The following is a 16930-nucleotide window of genomic DNA, read 5'->3' as shown; positions in this document are numbered from 1 at the left end:
TATGAAAGAAATATTTTATTCCTTAAAATCATCCTATTTTGAAAAAAGATATTATTAATTATCTTTTGTCTTTCTTGGACATGAAGTTATTTAATTCCTTGAAAACTTGATTTAATTAAAGTTATCAGAATTTTACGTTATCTAATATTTATTGATTTAATTTCTTATTGTGTAGATTTGATCTAGAGTCCTACGCCTACAAGAAAACATTCTAAAGAATGACTTTTGTTCTATTTATTGATGAGATACACGTACAAGGAATGGATCGATCATTGAGAGACCGTGAGTTTTTCTAAAGCAAGAAAATACGTTCTTATAGCTCCTTGAGCTTAACGATTGAATAGAGTACTTGAAGCCGTGAAGAACAATTCGAAGATTGTTGATCGTAGAAGTGTGCTACTCACGAGTGTTTGGCTTCAAGAGTTTTTCTCCTTAATTTGTTTTCGTTATTCTATTTTTCATAGAATGTTTTAGAAGAATTTTTACTCTTTATTTCTCACTTGTCTTGAGAAATTGATTTTTACAATAATCACTAGTTTTAGGGTTTGTAATACTCTTTGAAAATTTTCTAGTGAAGTTTTGCCCTGAGGCGCTGCAAGAGTATTTATACTCTTGCTTAATTCATTTGAGTCTATTTATTTTGGTTGCTTATTTATTTTAAACATGCTTAAATTTTATTCCGCTGCAAATTACTCAAGGTGTTATAGTAGGTGTTGTCAACACCTTGTGACAACACCTCAAACTGTTTATATGCAACCCTTATTTCCTTACACCTCACAAATCAATTTTTTGAAATGAATGTCCGAAACAACTTAACTCATGAAAAATATTATTTTTTATGCATTATATTTCATGATAAGTATGAATCAAGTTGTCATATCTCACAGATAAAAACTCGTGACTCGTTAGTCTATCTCACAATAGATGTATTTGATTATATATATATATATTAATTGTTGTATCTTACATTCTAATATATGTTTTTTATATATATTATTATCGTTGAAATTAAATTCCGGTGGAATGAATGAATGCGTGGAAATCTAACTAAAAAATGTGTTTAAACAGACTTTTCGGCCAAGGATTACAGTCAAAATGTTTGTTTTGCCAATCAGAGATGTTGTGTACGTATATAATAAATATAAATATCAATATAAAATTATTAGGAATTGAGATAGCTAGCACGAAATAATTAATTCTAGGAAATGGTGTCACATACTCCACATAAAATTTGTTTTAATTAATGGCACGCTACTTAGCTGGCACGCTAGCTTTCCGTATAAATCGAATTTTTATAATGTGTTCTTTAAAATATTTTGATTTTGAGTCGGTAGTTTTTTAATACTTAATGAGCTATATTAACACCACTAACATTAACATTGATTTATATTTTGGTCATTTATGTTTGTCATTTTGCGATTTTGATCCTCTATATTTTCACGTTTCAGTTTTAGTCCTGTATGTTTTAATATTTGGCAATTTTAATCCTTTTTATTCGAGAATGCTTACGTGACACTATACACGTCAGCTCCACATCAGCAATGCATTGGTGCCAAATCAACGCCACATCAGAAAAAGGACTAAAATTGCCAAAAAAAATAAAAATAGCGGACTAAAACTGAAATATAAAAATATAGAAGACCAAAATCGCAAAGTGACAAACATGCATGACTAAAAAAACAAATTTCCCTTATATAAAAGGAAAAATTGTATACTAATATCTATAATTTTGGTTATATATAATAGGTTAACTATAGATTTTAGTTTGCTATCTTTATTTTGTTTGAAATTTTTATTCTTTTTTTTATGTCGCGTTGGTGATGTGCTTATACCATGTCAATGTGTAATTGATATGTGTAATGTAATATTAGTGATTTAGTTCTAACGATTAAAAGGAACTGCAGTCTAAAATTGAAAAAAAAAAAAAAAAACTTATATTTATAGGACTAAGATTGAAATTAGACGAAAATAAACAAGCAAATGGCTCATTTTTCGCTTTGAACTTTAAAAAAGATCGAGTATCTTCTATCTTTCTTCACTTTGTTAGAATTTATGCGTATGGAGCTTTCCAATAAGTAAAAAGCTAGCAGCATACATATTTGGGGTTATCTTCCTTGGAGGTTAATAAAGCTCGAGTAAGATATCTATTGTTTCATTCGAAAGATAATTTGTATTAGGGCTTCGAAAGATAATTTGGATACTACAATAATCTTCATTGGAAACATCGCAAAATTGGATTTATTATCCGCCTTTATCCTAGCTAATACAATATATTCTTTTTTAAGAATTTAATTTTCCAAATTGGACCGAAACTCATTTATTTATATCTTTTTAGTAATCATAATTATTTTTATCTAATTAACATGAATAAGTTAAAATAATATTAAAAATCTCTGTAAGCACATGAAGGGAAAAGGAAATGAATTGGTACCACGTCAGCGCTACGTCAGAAAAAAGGACTAAAATTACCAAAAAAAATAAAGATAGCGGACTAAAACTGAAATCTAAAAATATAAAAGACTGAAATCGCAAAATGACAAACATATAGGACCAAAAGAACAATTTTTCCGTTGGGGACAACACGACATAATTGGAGGAAACTTTTACGCGATTTGGTTTGAGCTATTAAGTTTTATTGATTTGGTAATCTATCATATATAGTTTTGAACTTAACCAAATACCGTAAGTTCAAAATTGACATTTATTTTGAAGAGGGATGAACAATTACCTAAACAAAAACCACCACAAAGGAATCGGAATACACCAAATCAATTTAAATCAACAAAAATATATTCCAGCCACATACCTTGTAGATAAAAACAATAAACAATATGAGAAAATGGGAGAAAAAGTACAACAAATAATTCAACAAACATTTGGGGATCTCACCAAAGATGAAGTGTCGACGCGAGTTTTCCATATCCTTCCTTGATGAGAAAAATTACCATATGTAATCGCTTAACCACAACAACTGAAAAATAATCAACTTCAATAATGAAAATTTACAAAAAAAAAAAAATGGAGAGGAAAGAACCATTAGTAGAAAATATTACACTGCTTGGTTTCCACTTTTTCGGTTTCGAGTCCACGGGCCTCTCTACGGATTCAATAGCTTTGGATGAATTGAAATTAATCCCAAAAAGAAACCCTAGATCTTCTTCATCGACCAACAAACTGAAATAAATCCTCCCGTAAAAAAAAACTTGTGCAATTTCAATAGCTGAGAAACTGAGTTTGGAATTTTATGAAAAGTGTATTAGAAGGTCGACTAAATTTTTTTTTTTTGGAGGAATGGCCGCAGGGAGTTAATATTTCCTCTTCCATCCACGTTTGGATGTAGCCAATGAGAGGGAGGGTGAAAGTTGAAAACGTTTATGGGCATACCAACACACCAAAGATTTCAGCCACGATTGCTGAAGAGGATGGCGAGAGTTTTTCTTCTCCCTATGCGGCCATAAAAAAAGTAAGGTGCCGTTCAAACGAAACGTGGGTTGTTTTTCAACTGAATCGCTTGTTTGGGTCATACCACCAATCGACCAAGAGGTTTCTAAGACGTGCTCAACCATTATAAAATAGTAAGAGATATAGAATGTATTTGATAATATTATTGTTGCTAATTTATATAAATCAATTATATATAATATATGTTTATGGTAACTAACAAATTAATATGAATGAATGGTCATCGTGGAGAAAAAGTAGGTACGCAGCGCTGCAATTAGCTAGGAGAAATATGGAATCCGGGGGATTTTGTAATTAAACAAAGTCTTGATTAAACTATTTAAATCATAATAAATAAGGTAACAAAAAAATATAGTATGTATTAATTAATAGAGTTTTGATATTATTGTGATCTTTTATGTATTTGGTATTTTAGATATACCATATTTAAAAAAGATTAGATCTTATATCAATAATATTATCTCATGACAGTTTGAGATGAAGTATAATTCTAATCATACCAAACTAAATGTCTATAAATATAGATAGTCTCTAGATGAATTATACACATTGAATAATACACGTAACCAAATATTCTTTCTAGTAATATTTGGACCACCGCAAATATGGCCACCGGACGTTTCAAAGAATACTCTCCTCCACAGTTGGCCATAGAGAACGCGAGAACATACATAACTCGTTCTTCTTCTTATGAGTACTTTGAAGTAATCTTCAACTTTATTGGAAGACACATCTATCGTCAATGGATTATAAAGCGAAACAGGACTCAGTTAGATCAATGGTGTAATGCTAATATCATATTAAGACCCAAAACAATCTCGTTCAACCCCCCATCAATTACCTCCACCCAAAAAGATAAAATGTACCGTGCGCTGAATGGAGGTCTGGTGGGACTTCGTTTATCGATTTCGGATAGAAGAAACCTGGCCATACAAGCAGTAGAAGAGGCCTGGAACAGTCTTGTCACCGCGGCCACCAACAAGCTGCAGGTGCATATTTACATTGATTTTACTCTCGTTCACAGACGAGTAGCTAATAGGAATCCAAACCATCGCGTAGATATTCAAGATTTGGAGCGTCACCCGGATTATAGCCGGCCTTATGTTACTGAAAGAGAGATGATCATGAGGACCCGTCGTCGTCCCACAATGGTTCCTGCTAGCAAAGCATCCATCCAATCTTTGAAGCCTTTTCATATTCATGATGCAATTAGTAATCGTTGGATAAGCAGCTGCTGCTCAATCTGTTTGGAAGATTTCGTAGACAAGCCGCAGGGCGGCGTATTTTTGCCGTGTTCCCATATGTTTCACGGAGATTGCATCACAACATGGCTCAACACCAATCACTCTTGCCCCCTCTGCCGCTTCAGATGCCCACCCACACTAATTGATATATCTATTCTAGTTAATTACCTATAATATAACTTAGTTAATTAGTACGTAGTACTTTAATTTGACAAGTTATTGATCTACTTCTTCATACATTTATATGTACTTAAGGTTTGATTTTCACTCTCTATTATAAATATATGATTGAATACATTTATTTCAATCAAAATAAATTGAGATGGACAAAAGGAATAATATTTTAAAAAAATGTGGAGCGATATGGAGATTCAAACTAAAAATTTACCAAAACCAAGGGGAAAAAAGTCATTCCAAACAGCCCATTTACAATCGAAATTATTTTTGTTTTGGACAACAGGTTTCTAAGGCAGATAGTTCTTCAAATCGATGATTTGTAGCTGGCTTAAATTTTACAAATTGTGAAACTCTGTTGGCATCTTAAATGAATTTGAGTTTAGTTTTACAGTATATTTATGGTTTTCTTTTATTCAAATCCAATTTTGTGCTCAATGAATTAGGCATTACTTCTTATTTTCGCGTAATTTATTTTTAGTTTTGCAAAAATAGAATAAAGTTTGATAAAATGTTTGATAAAGTGTGCATAAGAAGTCAGTTTGATTCATTAGTAGTGTATTGATTGGTTCATTACAATCAAATGGCATCAATTATCAAATTCTGCTCTGCTTATGTTTGTATTATTTCGAGTTGGGTTGAATAGTTTTTTAGTATTAAATATTGGATTTTTATGTGAAGCTTTTGTCCAAGTCTTACTGTTATAGCTGCTTCTTCATGATAAAATTATTTTTACGACATACTTATTTTTAAGTTCATTGATAGTAGGCAATACAGGTCAACAACAATGGAACTTTCATATCCAAGGTCATCAAGATCAAGTCTGAGTTCCCTAAAATCCGATTATACAAAATCCTCAATCCTTCTTTTATTGTTCGCATGTAAAATCTTTCACCATTGATGAACTTTTACATTTGAACTCCTTGCTTGATTGTCTTAGTAACTTAAGTTATTATTACATATTTGATTTGGACAAATATAATTTGATTCAATTTTAGGTGTGATACACTTTTGGAGGTATTCTAGAGTTAACCATGTCCAAGAAAGAGGAAGTGAAGATTTAATGAGCCTTGAGTATTTTTCTCCAATTTAGAGTTTTTCAGTGCTGGGAGTTAGATCAAGTTTTATAATGTAACATGCATTTAGTTGAAACGTTATATTAATTGTTGTTTATTTCCTTATAGGTCAACTTGGATTTGTGTTTTTGAATTGTACCTTCGATTTTGCCGGTAACAAAAAAGAGGAAGTGAAGATTTAATGTATACTTCGTTAATAAATTCTTGAATACAAGTTGTTGTATAGCTTTTAATTTATTCAAATGACCGTGCATGTTTTTTTAAAAATATTTAATAAATTGAATATAATACCTATTCGTTCTTGCAATTGTGGTATTTTATGTCAACATTTCAACGCGTCTTCCTTATCATAACCATTATGCAACATTTACTTTGTAATTGCAAAATATAATATTTAATTTTACTTTATGTTTCGTTGATTTTGTTAATCAATATGATTAAATCTAATATTTCCTAAAATATTATTATACACATATATAAATCATGATATTTAAAATTTTTGTACATATGTTAATGTAATATAGTCACGAACATATAGTCTTAAAGATTATATTTTTTAAAATATAATTTACATATGTTAAAATTTGTGAGTTTTAAAGATTTTGTTTCTACAAGTACTACAAGTCTAGCAACAATAATATAAGAAGGTTCGAGCTAAACTGTAGTTCATGCATTCAAACCCAATGATATGAAATTCTATTGGGATATACCATTTAATTTCTATAATATGTATATGTTCGTGACTATATTATCAAATTGGGTTGGTTTTAGGGCCTTTCTGAATATGATATTTACTGATGTTATCGGCCACTTTACATTTTGCTGATTGGAGTTAATAATTAAGATGTAATTTAGGGGATATGATCCATATTTAGCATTTAAAATCAAAAATATGTAACTATTCGTGACTATATTATAAAATTAGCTTGGTTTTAGGCCTTTCTGAATATGATTTTCACATTTGGATCATTAACAATTAAGATGGAGTTAGGGGATGTGACACATATTGTGCATACAATGATTTTTAATCATATTCTACGAAAATACGTATGTTTGCAATTTATCTTCTACAGCTTTGGTGTCTACGCTAATACAGTATGTTCTGCTGGTTATATGCATAATTAGTTCCTACAGTAGTGTGTCATTTTAAGGTAACTTGAGATGACATATCTCATACTAATTACTATATCTCATTCTATTTTATTAAATTTGAGAGATGGCCTAAAAACTGTTTTGGTAACGCGGTATGACCAAATTCAAATTACAATAACCATATCTTTTATTCTTTTCCCCTAGCTCCTCCCTCTTCTTCTCTTCACATTATGTGGTGCCTACTCATGCAAAGCGTGTGCCTTTAGATTTGCGATTCAAACGATGTATATTTACCTGTCTAACTATGTATACCATTAAATACAGTGCTTGATTAAGTAAAGTTGTAGCTAAGTTATAACTATAAATTTTATGCACACATAGTTTTCAAAATTGGTAAATACTATAAATAATATTTACCTAAAAATACAAATTATTATTACTTTGTGGTTTTTGCCAATTTTTTTTTTTTTTTTTTATCAAATTTTTTGCCAATTCTTTAGTTACACATTTTAATGTTTTTTGTGTGCTTTTCTTTTTTAGGTGTCTTATTATTTAAATACTATTGATGACTATATGATTTAATGTTGTGTTCTTCTTGGTAGTCTTAAATTTTATGTTCTCGAGTTTCTTTTGGCATTTGTGATAATCACTTTTTATGAACATTTTTTCATGCAATTCAACTACTGGTCCATTAGTATGTTAATTATTTTCATCTATTATTTATCAACAAATTATAATATAATGATATTGGATTTTATGCAACAACGATTATTCGGTTCCTGATGTTCATTATAGGTCCACACATCAAAAATTCAAGTGGTCATGAAAGAAATTTAAGTTCAAATATTGATATGCAGAAATATCTTTGAGTTTTAGATAAAAAAAAATATTTTGGTTGCGACAAACATGTATATATTAGAATTGTATTTTCAATTTTTTTTTAGTTCAACGCTTTTTTTAATTAAGGTAAACACTATTCAAACATGTTTGTCACATTTTTTTTATTGCACACGCAACGCGTGTGCCAAGAGTTGCTAGTTAAAATTAAAAGTTTGATTTATTGAGTTAAAATTACATACCGTATTAATAACAAATAAATAATCATTTTATAAAAATATTTACATATCAAAATATTTTTATTTAAGTTAACAATTGTTACTGATCCCAAATAAATTTATTTAATTAATTTAATTTTTTACATATAAATTTTTTTATTTTTGTCTTAATAATTTTTTTATCTGGTAAACAAATTTAAAGTTAAAATTAAAACTTTGATTTTTTGAAATAAAAATTACCTTTTAATAACAAATTCATAATCATTTTTTATAAAAATATTTACAAATTTTAAAAAATATATAAAACAAATTATAAAATTTAAAAATTGATTAAAAGACATGGGGACATGCAGTCAGGGCAACGTCCGCTCTCACTTTATTTTTTTTAAAAAAAATTAAAAATAAAAAAACCCTAGATATGATCATCGGATATTTCTTTGTGAAAGACACAATTGAATCCCTGGGTGTCACAAATTACAATATTCCTACTAACCATATAAATGGGCTGGGCTATAGCCAAGTTCGGACCAAATATGAATCCCTGGGTGTCACAAATTCTCTAAATTGCCTAAAAAATTGATTTTGGATGGAAGAATTTATTTGGTAGATGAGAATTGATTTGGAGAAGTACGTACCTACACTAATACACTTCCAATCTTTCATACTATACTACTAGTGTTCATTGCACGCAATGTATGCATATATATAAATTTTTTATGATAATTGATTTTCATGTTATTTCTAGAAGTTACATGATGAATTAAATATTTAAAATTTTAAGAGCGATAACAATCTAATCTAAATATTTAAAAATACAAATAAAAATTTTAAAAGCGATAACAATCTAATCTAAATATTTAAAAATACAAATAAAGATAGAGAATGTCATTTTGATACAAAAGAAATAGGAGATCATATAAATGACTAATTTGTCTAATATTTTTGGTTTTGTTTGGAATTAAATTAAAATATAATCGTAATTTTATCTCAAGATTCATCAATTAATTTAAAGTTAGTTAATTAAAAGCTCTCTACTAATCTTATCCACTCTATTTTTTAATATAATTTTAAAAATTCATGAAGTAGATTTGAAATCCACGTAAATTAACATCTAAGTTCTCACCTTCCATGCACACGTTGGGAATGCTTAATACGCGGATCGTGGCTTAGCCTAAAGAGTAAAGAATGAGATGTTATGAATGCGCGCAGGGGGTTAGCTCATAACGCGCAACGTTTATTTTCACTTTTTGGAATTTGTAGATAGAGGAATGAGATGAATTTTGACATATTTTTTTTAATTAAAAGATGACAAGAATATTTTTTTTGACATATATAATTAAAGAATATTGAATGTATTTGATAATATTATTGTTGCTAATTTATATAAATCAATTATATATAATATATGTTTATGGTAACTAACAAATTAATATGAATGAATGGTCATCGTGGAGAAAAAGTAGGTACGCAGCGCTGCAATTAGCTAGGAGAAATATGGAATCCGGGGGATTTTGTAATTAAACAAAGTCTTGATTAAACTATTTAAATCATAATAAATAAGGTAACAAAAAAATATAATATGTATTAATTAATAGAGTTTTGATATTATTGGATATTATTTTGATCTTTTATGTATTTGGTATTTTAGATATACCATATTTAAAAAAGATTAGATCTTATATCAATAATATTATCTCATGACAGTTTGAGATGAAGTATAATTCTAATCATACCAAACTAAATGTCTATAAATATAGATAGTCTCTAGTTGGTAGATTCATGAATTATACACATTGAATAATACACGTAACCAAATATACTTTCTAGCAATATTTTGACCACCGCAAATATGGCCACCGGACGTTTCAAAGAATACTCTCCTCGACAGTTGGCGATAGAGAACGCGAGAACATACATAACTCGTTCTTCTTCTGATGAGTACTTTGAAGTAATCTTCAACTTTACTGGGAGACACATGTATCGTCAATGGAATATAAAGCGAAACAGGACCCAGTTAGATGAATGGTGTAATGCTAATTATGAATTAAGACCCAAAACAATCTTGTTCAACCCCCCATCAATTACCTCCACCCAAAAAGATAAAATGTATCGTGCGTTGAATGGAGGTCTGGTGGGACTTCGTTTATCGATTTCGGATAGAAGAAACCTGGCCATACAAGCAGTAGAAGAGGTCTGGAACAGTCTTGTCACCGCGGCCACCAACAAGCTGCAGGTGCATATTTACATTGATTTTACTCTCGTTCACAGACGAGTAGCTAATAGGAATCCAAACCATCGCGTAGATATTCAAGATTTGGAGCGTCACCCGGATTATAGCCGGCCTTATGTTACTGGAAGAGAGATGATCATGAGGACCCGTCGTCGTCCCACAATGGTTCCTGCTAGCAAAGCATCCATCCAATCTTTGAAGCCTTTTCATATTCATGATGCAATTAGTAGTCGTGGGATAATTAGCAGCTGCTGCTCCATCTGTTTGGAAAATTTCGTCGACAAGCCGCTGGGCGGCGTATTTTTGCCGTGTTCCCATATGTTTCACGGAGATTGCATCACAACATGGCTCAACACCAATCACTCTTGCCCCCTCTGCCGCTTTCAGATGCCCACCCACACTAATTGATATATCTATTCTAGTTAATTACCTAAAATATAACTTAGTTAATTAGTACGTAGTACTTTAATTTGACAAGTTATTGATCTACTTCTTCATACATTTATATGTACTTAAGGTTTGATTTTCACTCTCTATTATAAACAATATTCAAGTTGATCCATCGATCTCAAATTAATAATTAAGGTTTTTAATTATTTTCAAAGTTCTTACTTGGTCCTAACATTCGATGTTATATATATCATGCATTAATTCAAACTTGTAAATGACAACCAGGTGAATATATACGCAAAAGTAAATCTTATTTTAGATTAATTAAATTATGTGTATGAATTCAATACACGCACGTAATTTGTTATAGGTCAACACCTCATGTCAAGTAAAAATCCTCTCCCTGATGTCTTGCAGATGCAAGATTGTAGTTGCAAGGATAACAATCACATTTATTCTGTATTCATTGGCAATATTAATCACAAAAAACAAAACTAATAGATAAGAGTTAAAAAACGTTGTTAAAAGGTGTTCAAAACCGATGTTAAAAGTCATGTTGTTAAAAGTGCAATAAAAAACAACAATTTTTCAACGTTGTTATTTTGAGGCTACGACAACGGTTTTTTTAACCGTTGTCAATTGAGTGAAAAACCATTGTCGGTTGCTAACGACATGATATTTAACATCGATTTTAAACATGTAATATACAACGTTTTTTCACCCTTGTCTTTTTTCAAATATACAAAAAAAAAAAAAAAAAAAAATTATGCACATTAGAATTTTTAGTATTACAACTCAAAATTAAAAATTCAAATCTTTTTTTTAACCGAAAACATTCATTAATCATTGGAAATATTACAATCAGCTTTCAAAACATCATAGATGAAATCTGGTGGTAAGTACCAGATCATGGGACAAGCGAAAGAACAAGATTGCCTAGCAAGATTGTGAGCAACATTGTTTGCTGTCTACGAGTGAATCCAAACCTGAAGGAAGGTTTGTTACAAAGAACTCTACGGCACTCCTCTATAATAATACCGAATTCTGATTCATCTTCTCTTTGCCCGCGCACGGCATCAATGACAACTTTAGAGTCAGATTCGAATGTTACATCTTGGATACCCATTTCTTCGATCCAGCTTAGTGCTTCCTTGAAAGCTATTGCTTCGGCTTCTCTTACTTCCATAAGTCCAGCATACCAGTTAGTTTTGGCAGATATGAAAGAGCCTGTGGCATCTCTAAGGACCATTCCCACCCCAACTTTCCTCGAGTCCTTATGAATTGACGCATCCATATTACACTTTAAGGCTGGTGCTTCTGGTTTTTCCCAAGTGAAATTATCCCTTGCCAACGAATTTCTACCTACACATGGTCCTTCAATACTACGCACGGCCTTCCACTCCGACAGCACCTTCCTTGCATCTTCAACAACATGGTTTGCGTTTTGAAAAATTCTATTCCAGAGTTTCTCATTTCGAGCTCTCCAAATACCCCATAACACCATAACCACCAATTCAATAGAAGTTTCTTCCAGAGTTCCATTGTGCCGCGTCCCCCAACTTGCAATATAGTTGGAACAAAGAAAGTGATTTCCTACACAAATTCATAATCATGCGTTCAAATTGAAGTCAAAACAAAATACACTCACAAATATTAATAGATTAAGCTAAGCAACTAACCTTTAGAGGGTTTAACTAGCACAGCCATTGTGATCAAGGTGCCGTCTTGTTCAGCTCTTCCACATGGTACTCTAGGTTGTCTAGACAGATCATAATACAATCACAGTTGAGTGAAAATTAAAGGAATCTCAATAACATTTAGAAAAAATAAATGTGAGCAAAAAAACATTTAAATTAAACCTTATGGTGATCCCAATTCCTCGAACAAAAGCATATCATAAAAAACAGAATAATGAAAATTGTTTCGAGAAAATAAAGAAAATTAATACATCATAAGCCAAAAGTAAACAGAAAATTAATACATCAGAAACCAAAAGTAAACAGAGTAGAAATTTGAGTCACCATCCTGTGTTTGTCCAGGTGGAACAAATGCTCCATCTTCAATGCATTAGCCCTGCATAAGTGCCAGAAGGAGCAAATAAGCTTTCAAGTTTGCAAATTATTTCAGAATTTATAATTTATTGAAGGCAACTAAAGAATATTCAAGTAATCAAAAGATAACCGTCCGGAAAAAGTTGTCTAAGAAACCTAACGTTGTAATATAAGCAAAACAATCTTCACCAATCCCAAAATCATGATGATTTTGAACACGATTGATGTACTTACTATAATCCATGAATTATCAATCATGTGATGTCATGTTTGAGGTTCCAAGGGTCCTAGGCTATTTATTCCACGGTGTATGGCCTTAAGAAATCCTACAGCTCTAGCTGAATATCGATCCTATTATACAAAGATGTCATGCTCAAGCTGAGTTAGATACAAGGAATATAAAATAATGTGAAAAGCAAAAATAACCAACTTAAGATATGAGAGAACAGAAAATATTGACACAGAGACTTAAATAAGGAGATGGGTTACACAACCTCCCGCAGAGAAAAGACCCAAAGCAAGGAGATCTTCCATAGTGGTACTCAAGACAGATCTCAGAAGAGACGTAGATATACCAGCTACCCCGAGACCACCAACAGTACCCTTAAACTGACAAAAGAAAAAGACAACAAACCGGTAGTTAGGCTGATACATGATATATTTTCAAAACTACGAGTCTTTGCAAGTTTAATCACTAAAGCTAGCTAGAGAGAGATATCCAGTTCAACTTTGTACATATCTACTCGGAAATAAGATGCTGCTTTAATCTACTTCTAGAAATTAGACTTGACGAAATACAAAAAAAGATCCAACATCCATGTATACAGGTTATACGAGTATCTTGGACATCAATGACAATCAACATGATGAATTTAATTCGATACACAAGAAGGCTGCCATTGAATGTCAAATGCAGTAAAATTCTACATTTTAAACATCCGAGAACTTACCAATTCATGCTTTGTTCTTAGCACTCACTGGCCTCCAGTTAGTACAGGATAGATGGAACAATAAGTGAAGGCCATCGTTTCTCAAAAGATTCTTTATAGAAGTATCCTTTCCTATGTCGATACAAGTATGCACATTAATTTGATATAAACAAGAACTTGTATGGAGTATATATAGCGAGGCACTATAATCAACAAGATCAAAATCGAAAGAAAATGAACAAATTTACCACAACATTGTATAGTTACAATTTCAGATACTGTATTTGGCAGCGGAGTTGGCGGAACAACCCCATCCTTCAAATTTGTACGATTTTATGTTTCATTAATACTAAATTTAATTATTTTAAAAAGTTCATGTGCGTCAAATATGGTGACTCTCCAACTCCGATCCGTCCTTGAATCCCAACTTTGAGTCCCATTTTCCCACATATCTTTATTTTTTAGGGACTTTTTTATCTTTTAACTTTCTAAATCATAATTTTATTTATTTTTTCAGATCACATATGGCCAAATTTTCACCAACCAAATGTTGAAAAACACTGCAGAAAGGAAAGAATATATACACATCCAATATTCAAAAATTCATTGCGTGTACTCTTATTGTAACATACACATACATACATACATATACAAATGATATGCAAATAAAATAACGACAATAAAACAAAAGTAATTTAAAAACTGGGTCCATTAATTTTATTAGGTTTGGGAAATAAAGCCACATGGTTAAATCTATATAGTACTTACTAACTACTGATTAATAAAATCTCAGTTTCATGAATATTTGTTTCCTATGAAATACGTAGCATCCACTTCTATACAGCTGTCGAGTTTTTATTGATCTATATAGTTCTATTTTTCTCGTGCATCAGTTGAAAAATCACGTATAAATAATGGAACCAGGTCTCAAATAAATAGTGATTATATACATTGTTGTTTAATTCTCACTTTCTTGGAATTGGCACAATAGCATTTTAGTACATAAGCATTCCGGAAATAATCACGAGATGCAGAAAAAACTTTAAAATATCATCGCCAGACAAGTGAAGGGATTAAAATTGATACATACTTCCGGAACTTTAACAGACTAGCAGCATGCATATATGGAAGAAATTTCGCTACAGCTTCGAGAAAGTTGACAATAAGAAGCTGAAAAATAGACACCAAAGCAAATTATTAAATAGAATAGCAAATTGGATAAACTAAGGCATTAACGATCATTCAAACTCTCTTCATTTCCTTTCATCATCTTCGAAATAAGATATATAAACTAACCACAAAAAACATCAAAATAATTAACAATAGAACACAAAGAACGAGAAGAAAATTAATTAATTACCGATTTCTCATAGTGATCCCTCTCAGCAGCAGCGCACACCTCCCCCGTACCATCTAGCATCAATCAAAACATTTTCAAATACCCTACTTTAAATATCAAACACTATTCAGAGCTCAAAAAAACTCAAATTCGATCAATAAAAACTGAAATCATCCGAACTAAAGGCCAAAAAAGAGAACAACACTGCATACCTAGAAGCTGAAAAGCAGCTAAAGGAACAATAAAGAGCGATGGATGAAGAATAAGCACGATTAACGATACAATACGGGATTTATATATAACCAATTAGAGTTTGGTCGGCATAGGGGTGTTGATTTTGAGTGGCGAGCTCTGTCTCCATCACCTGCAGAATATCACTCTTCGTCTCCTGCGCCGCCACCCGCTTCCCCATTTCCGCTCTTAACTCGAAAAACCCATCACCTGCCTGCAGTACAACAAGACACGGCGGTCGTCGGCCCTTCTCCGGCGAAGTACGATGATTGCGATGGTGACAACACAAAATCCGAAGGAGACGGGTTGGCGCTAGCTTTTGGACGGGATGTGATTTGGGTTCGATGGCTTGCCCGATCTAACCTCATTGTTTCTTGGATTCAAACTGTTGTAAAACTTGAATCTATATCACACACGAGATTAACTCTCCTTGTTCGGAACCAAGAACCTCAATGAATTTATATTCCCAACAGTATAACCTCCAAGAACAATCAATGCTAAAGCCCAGAAATCTAATATCAAGATGAACATAAATCAAAGAATCAACACCAAACAATTACGTGGTTCGGTCAATGACATACATCCACGGACGAACACCCAAACAAATTTTATTGATCTTCAATCACAGCATTCACCGATTACAAAAGAGTTTCCCAGATACCGAAAGAATCATATACACATGAGTTCTAAACCACTCATCTATCTATTCTCTCTTTTCTTCTTGATCTGATTTTCACCTCTGATGTAGTCTCTTGTAGAGCTGTCGATCACTTTTTATCCCAAGGAAGATTTTGCTATTGTGTTGTCAAATTATCCAGCTTCTGCATATTTATTAGATTTCTCCCACCGACTCAATAATTCCAACTTCTTCAACTAACTCACCGTTAGAGCTAAGATTGGGCTTTCTTGACTTGGGCCCTGAATAAGTGTAAGTGGCCAATCCAAACTTTTCTTGGTCCAACAAGAAACTTGAGAGATAGGTTGATCCAATAAGACAATTTGAAGACACACATATTTACAATCTCCACCTTGACTTCAACTTGACTGGGTGCTCGTCAACTCCCAGCTCTTCCTACTTCCCTTCACAGACACCTATCAAGCCAAGACATTTCTTGAACTTGTTCAGTGGCAATGACTTGGTTAAAGCATCTGCTGGATTATCTTCAGCAGCTATCTTTTTCAAAACCACTTCACCTTGAGCTGTGACATCCCTTACAAAATGAAGCTTTACATCAATATGCTTAGATCGATCATGGAACACTTGGTGTTTTGCTAAGTATATTGTGCTTTGATTGTCACAAAATACCTCTATCTGCCCTTGATCAATCCCAAGTTCTGTGACTAAACCTTTCAACCAAATGGCTTCCTTGATTGCTTCTGTAACAGCAATGAATTCAGCTTCAGTAGTGGAGAGAGCAACTACTGATTGAAGTGAAGACTTCCATGTGACTGCTGTTCCATAGACCGTGAATACAAAACCTGTCAAAGATTTCCGTGTATCCAAGTTACCAGCGAAGTCCGAATCCACATATCCTTTTATAGGACTTGATGTATCCTCTTGACCATTAAAGATTAATCCTACATCTATAGATCCGCTTAGGTATCTCAAAGTCCATTTCAGAGCATTCCAGTGGTCTTTTCCTGGATTTGACATAAA

At 32.0% G+C, this 16930-nt stretch overlaps 1 protein-coding gene and 1 long non-coding RNA gene across 4 annotated transcripts; both read right to left on the bottom strand.

The window, feature by feature from the left end:
- Positions 1 to 2759: 2759 nt before the first annotated feature.
- Positions 2760 to 3514, bottom strand: LOC140876302 (uncharacterized). The gene is made up of 2 exons (XR_012148736.1): positions 3054 to 3514; positions 2760 to 2971 (listed from the first exon to the last, which is right to left on the bottom strand). It is a non-coding gene; the product is annotated as an uncharacterized lncRNA (long non-coding RNA).
- Positions 3515 to 11556: 8042 nt separating this feature from the next.
- LOC140875209 (uncharacterized) lies at positions 11557 to 16051 on the bottom strand. Of its 3 annotated transcripts, none has more exons than XM_073278811.1 (8): positions 15064 to 16051; positions 14794 to 14873; positions 13725 to 13835; positions 13269 to 13383; positions 13009 to 13125; positions 12745 to 12796; positions 12403 to 12482; positions 11557 to 12316 (listed from the first exon to the last, which is right to left on the bottom strand). In XM_073278811.1, exons 7-8 carry the CDS (start codon positions 12428 to 12430, stop codon positions 11631 to 11633), a joined length of 714 nt encoding a protein of 237 aa, XP_073134912.1. In that variant the 5' UTR covers positions 12431 to 12482; positions 12745 to 12796; positions 13009 to 13125; positions 13269 to 13383; positions 13725 to 13835; positions 14794 to 14873; positions 15064 to 16051; the 3' UTR covers positions 11557 to 11630. The 3 variants fall into 3 exon arrangements, with proteins under 3 accessions (XP_073134912.1, XP_073134911.1, XP_073134913.1); XM_073278810.1 differs by lacking the exon at positions 13009 to 13125 and having other exon boundaries at positions 15064 to 15116; positions 15255 to 16051; XM_073278812.1 differs by lacking the exons at positions 13009 to 13125; positions 14794 to 14873 and having other exon boundaries at positions 15064 to 15116; positions 15255 to 16051.
- Between the last annotated feature and the right edge of the window lie 879 nt (positions 16052 to 16930).

This window comes from Henckelia pumila, chromosome 1, assembly GCF_033568475.1.
Source record: "Henckelia pumila isolate YLH828 chromosome 1, ASM3356847v2, whole genome shotgun sequence".
Lineage (NCBI taxonomy): Eukaryota > Viridiplantae > Streptophyta > Magnoliopsida > Lamiales > Gesneriaceae > Henckelia > Henckelia pumila.
This window is presented reverse-complemented; position numbering and strand designations above follow the sequence as displayed.

Bases quoted from the DNA above. Each gene is read 5' to 3' on its own strand.
- LOC140875209 (XM_073278811.1), bottom strand. From the start codon at position 12,430: ATGGCTGTGCTAGTTAAACCCTCTAAAG. The intron at 12,317-12,402 runs GTTAGTTGCTTA...GAATTTGTGTAG, and splicing joins GCTAGTTAAACCCTCTAAAG to GAAATCACTTTCTTTGTTCC.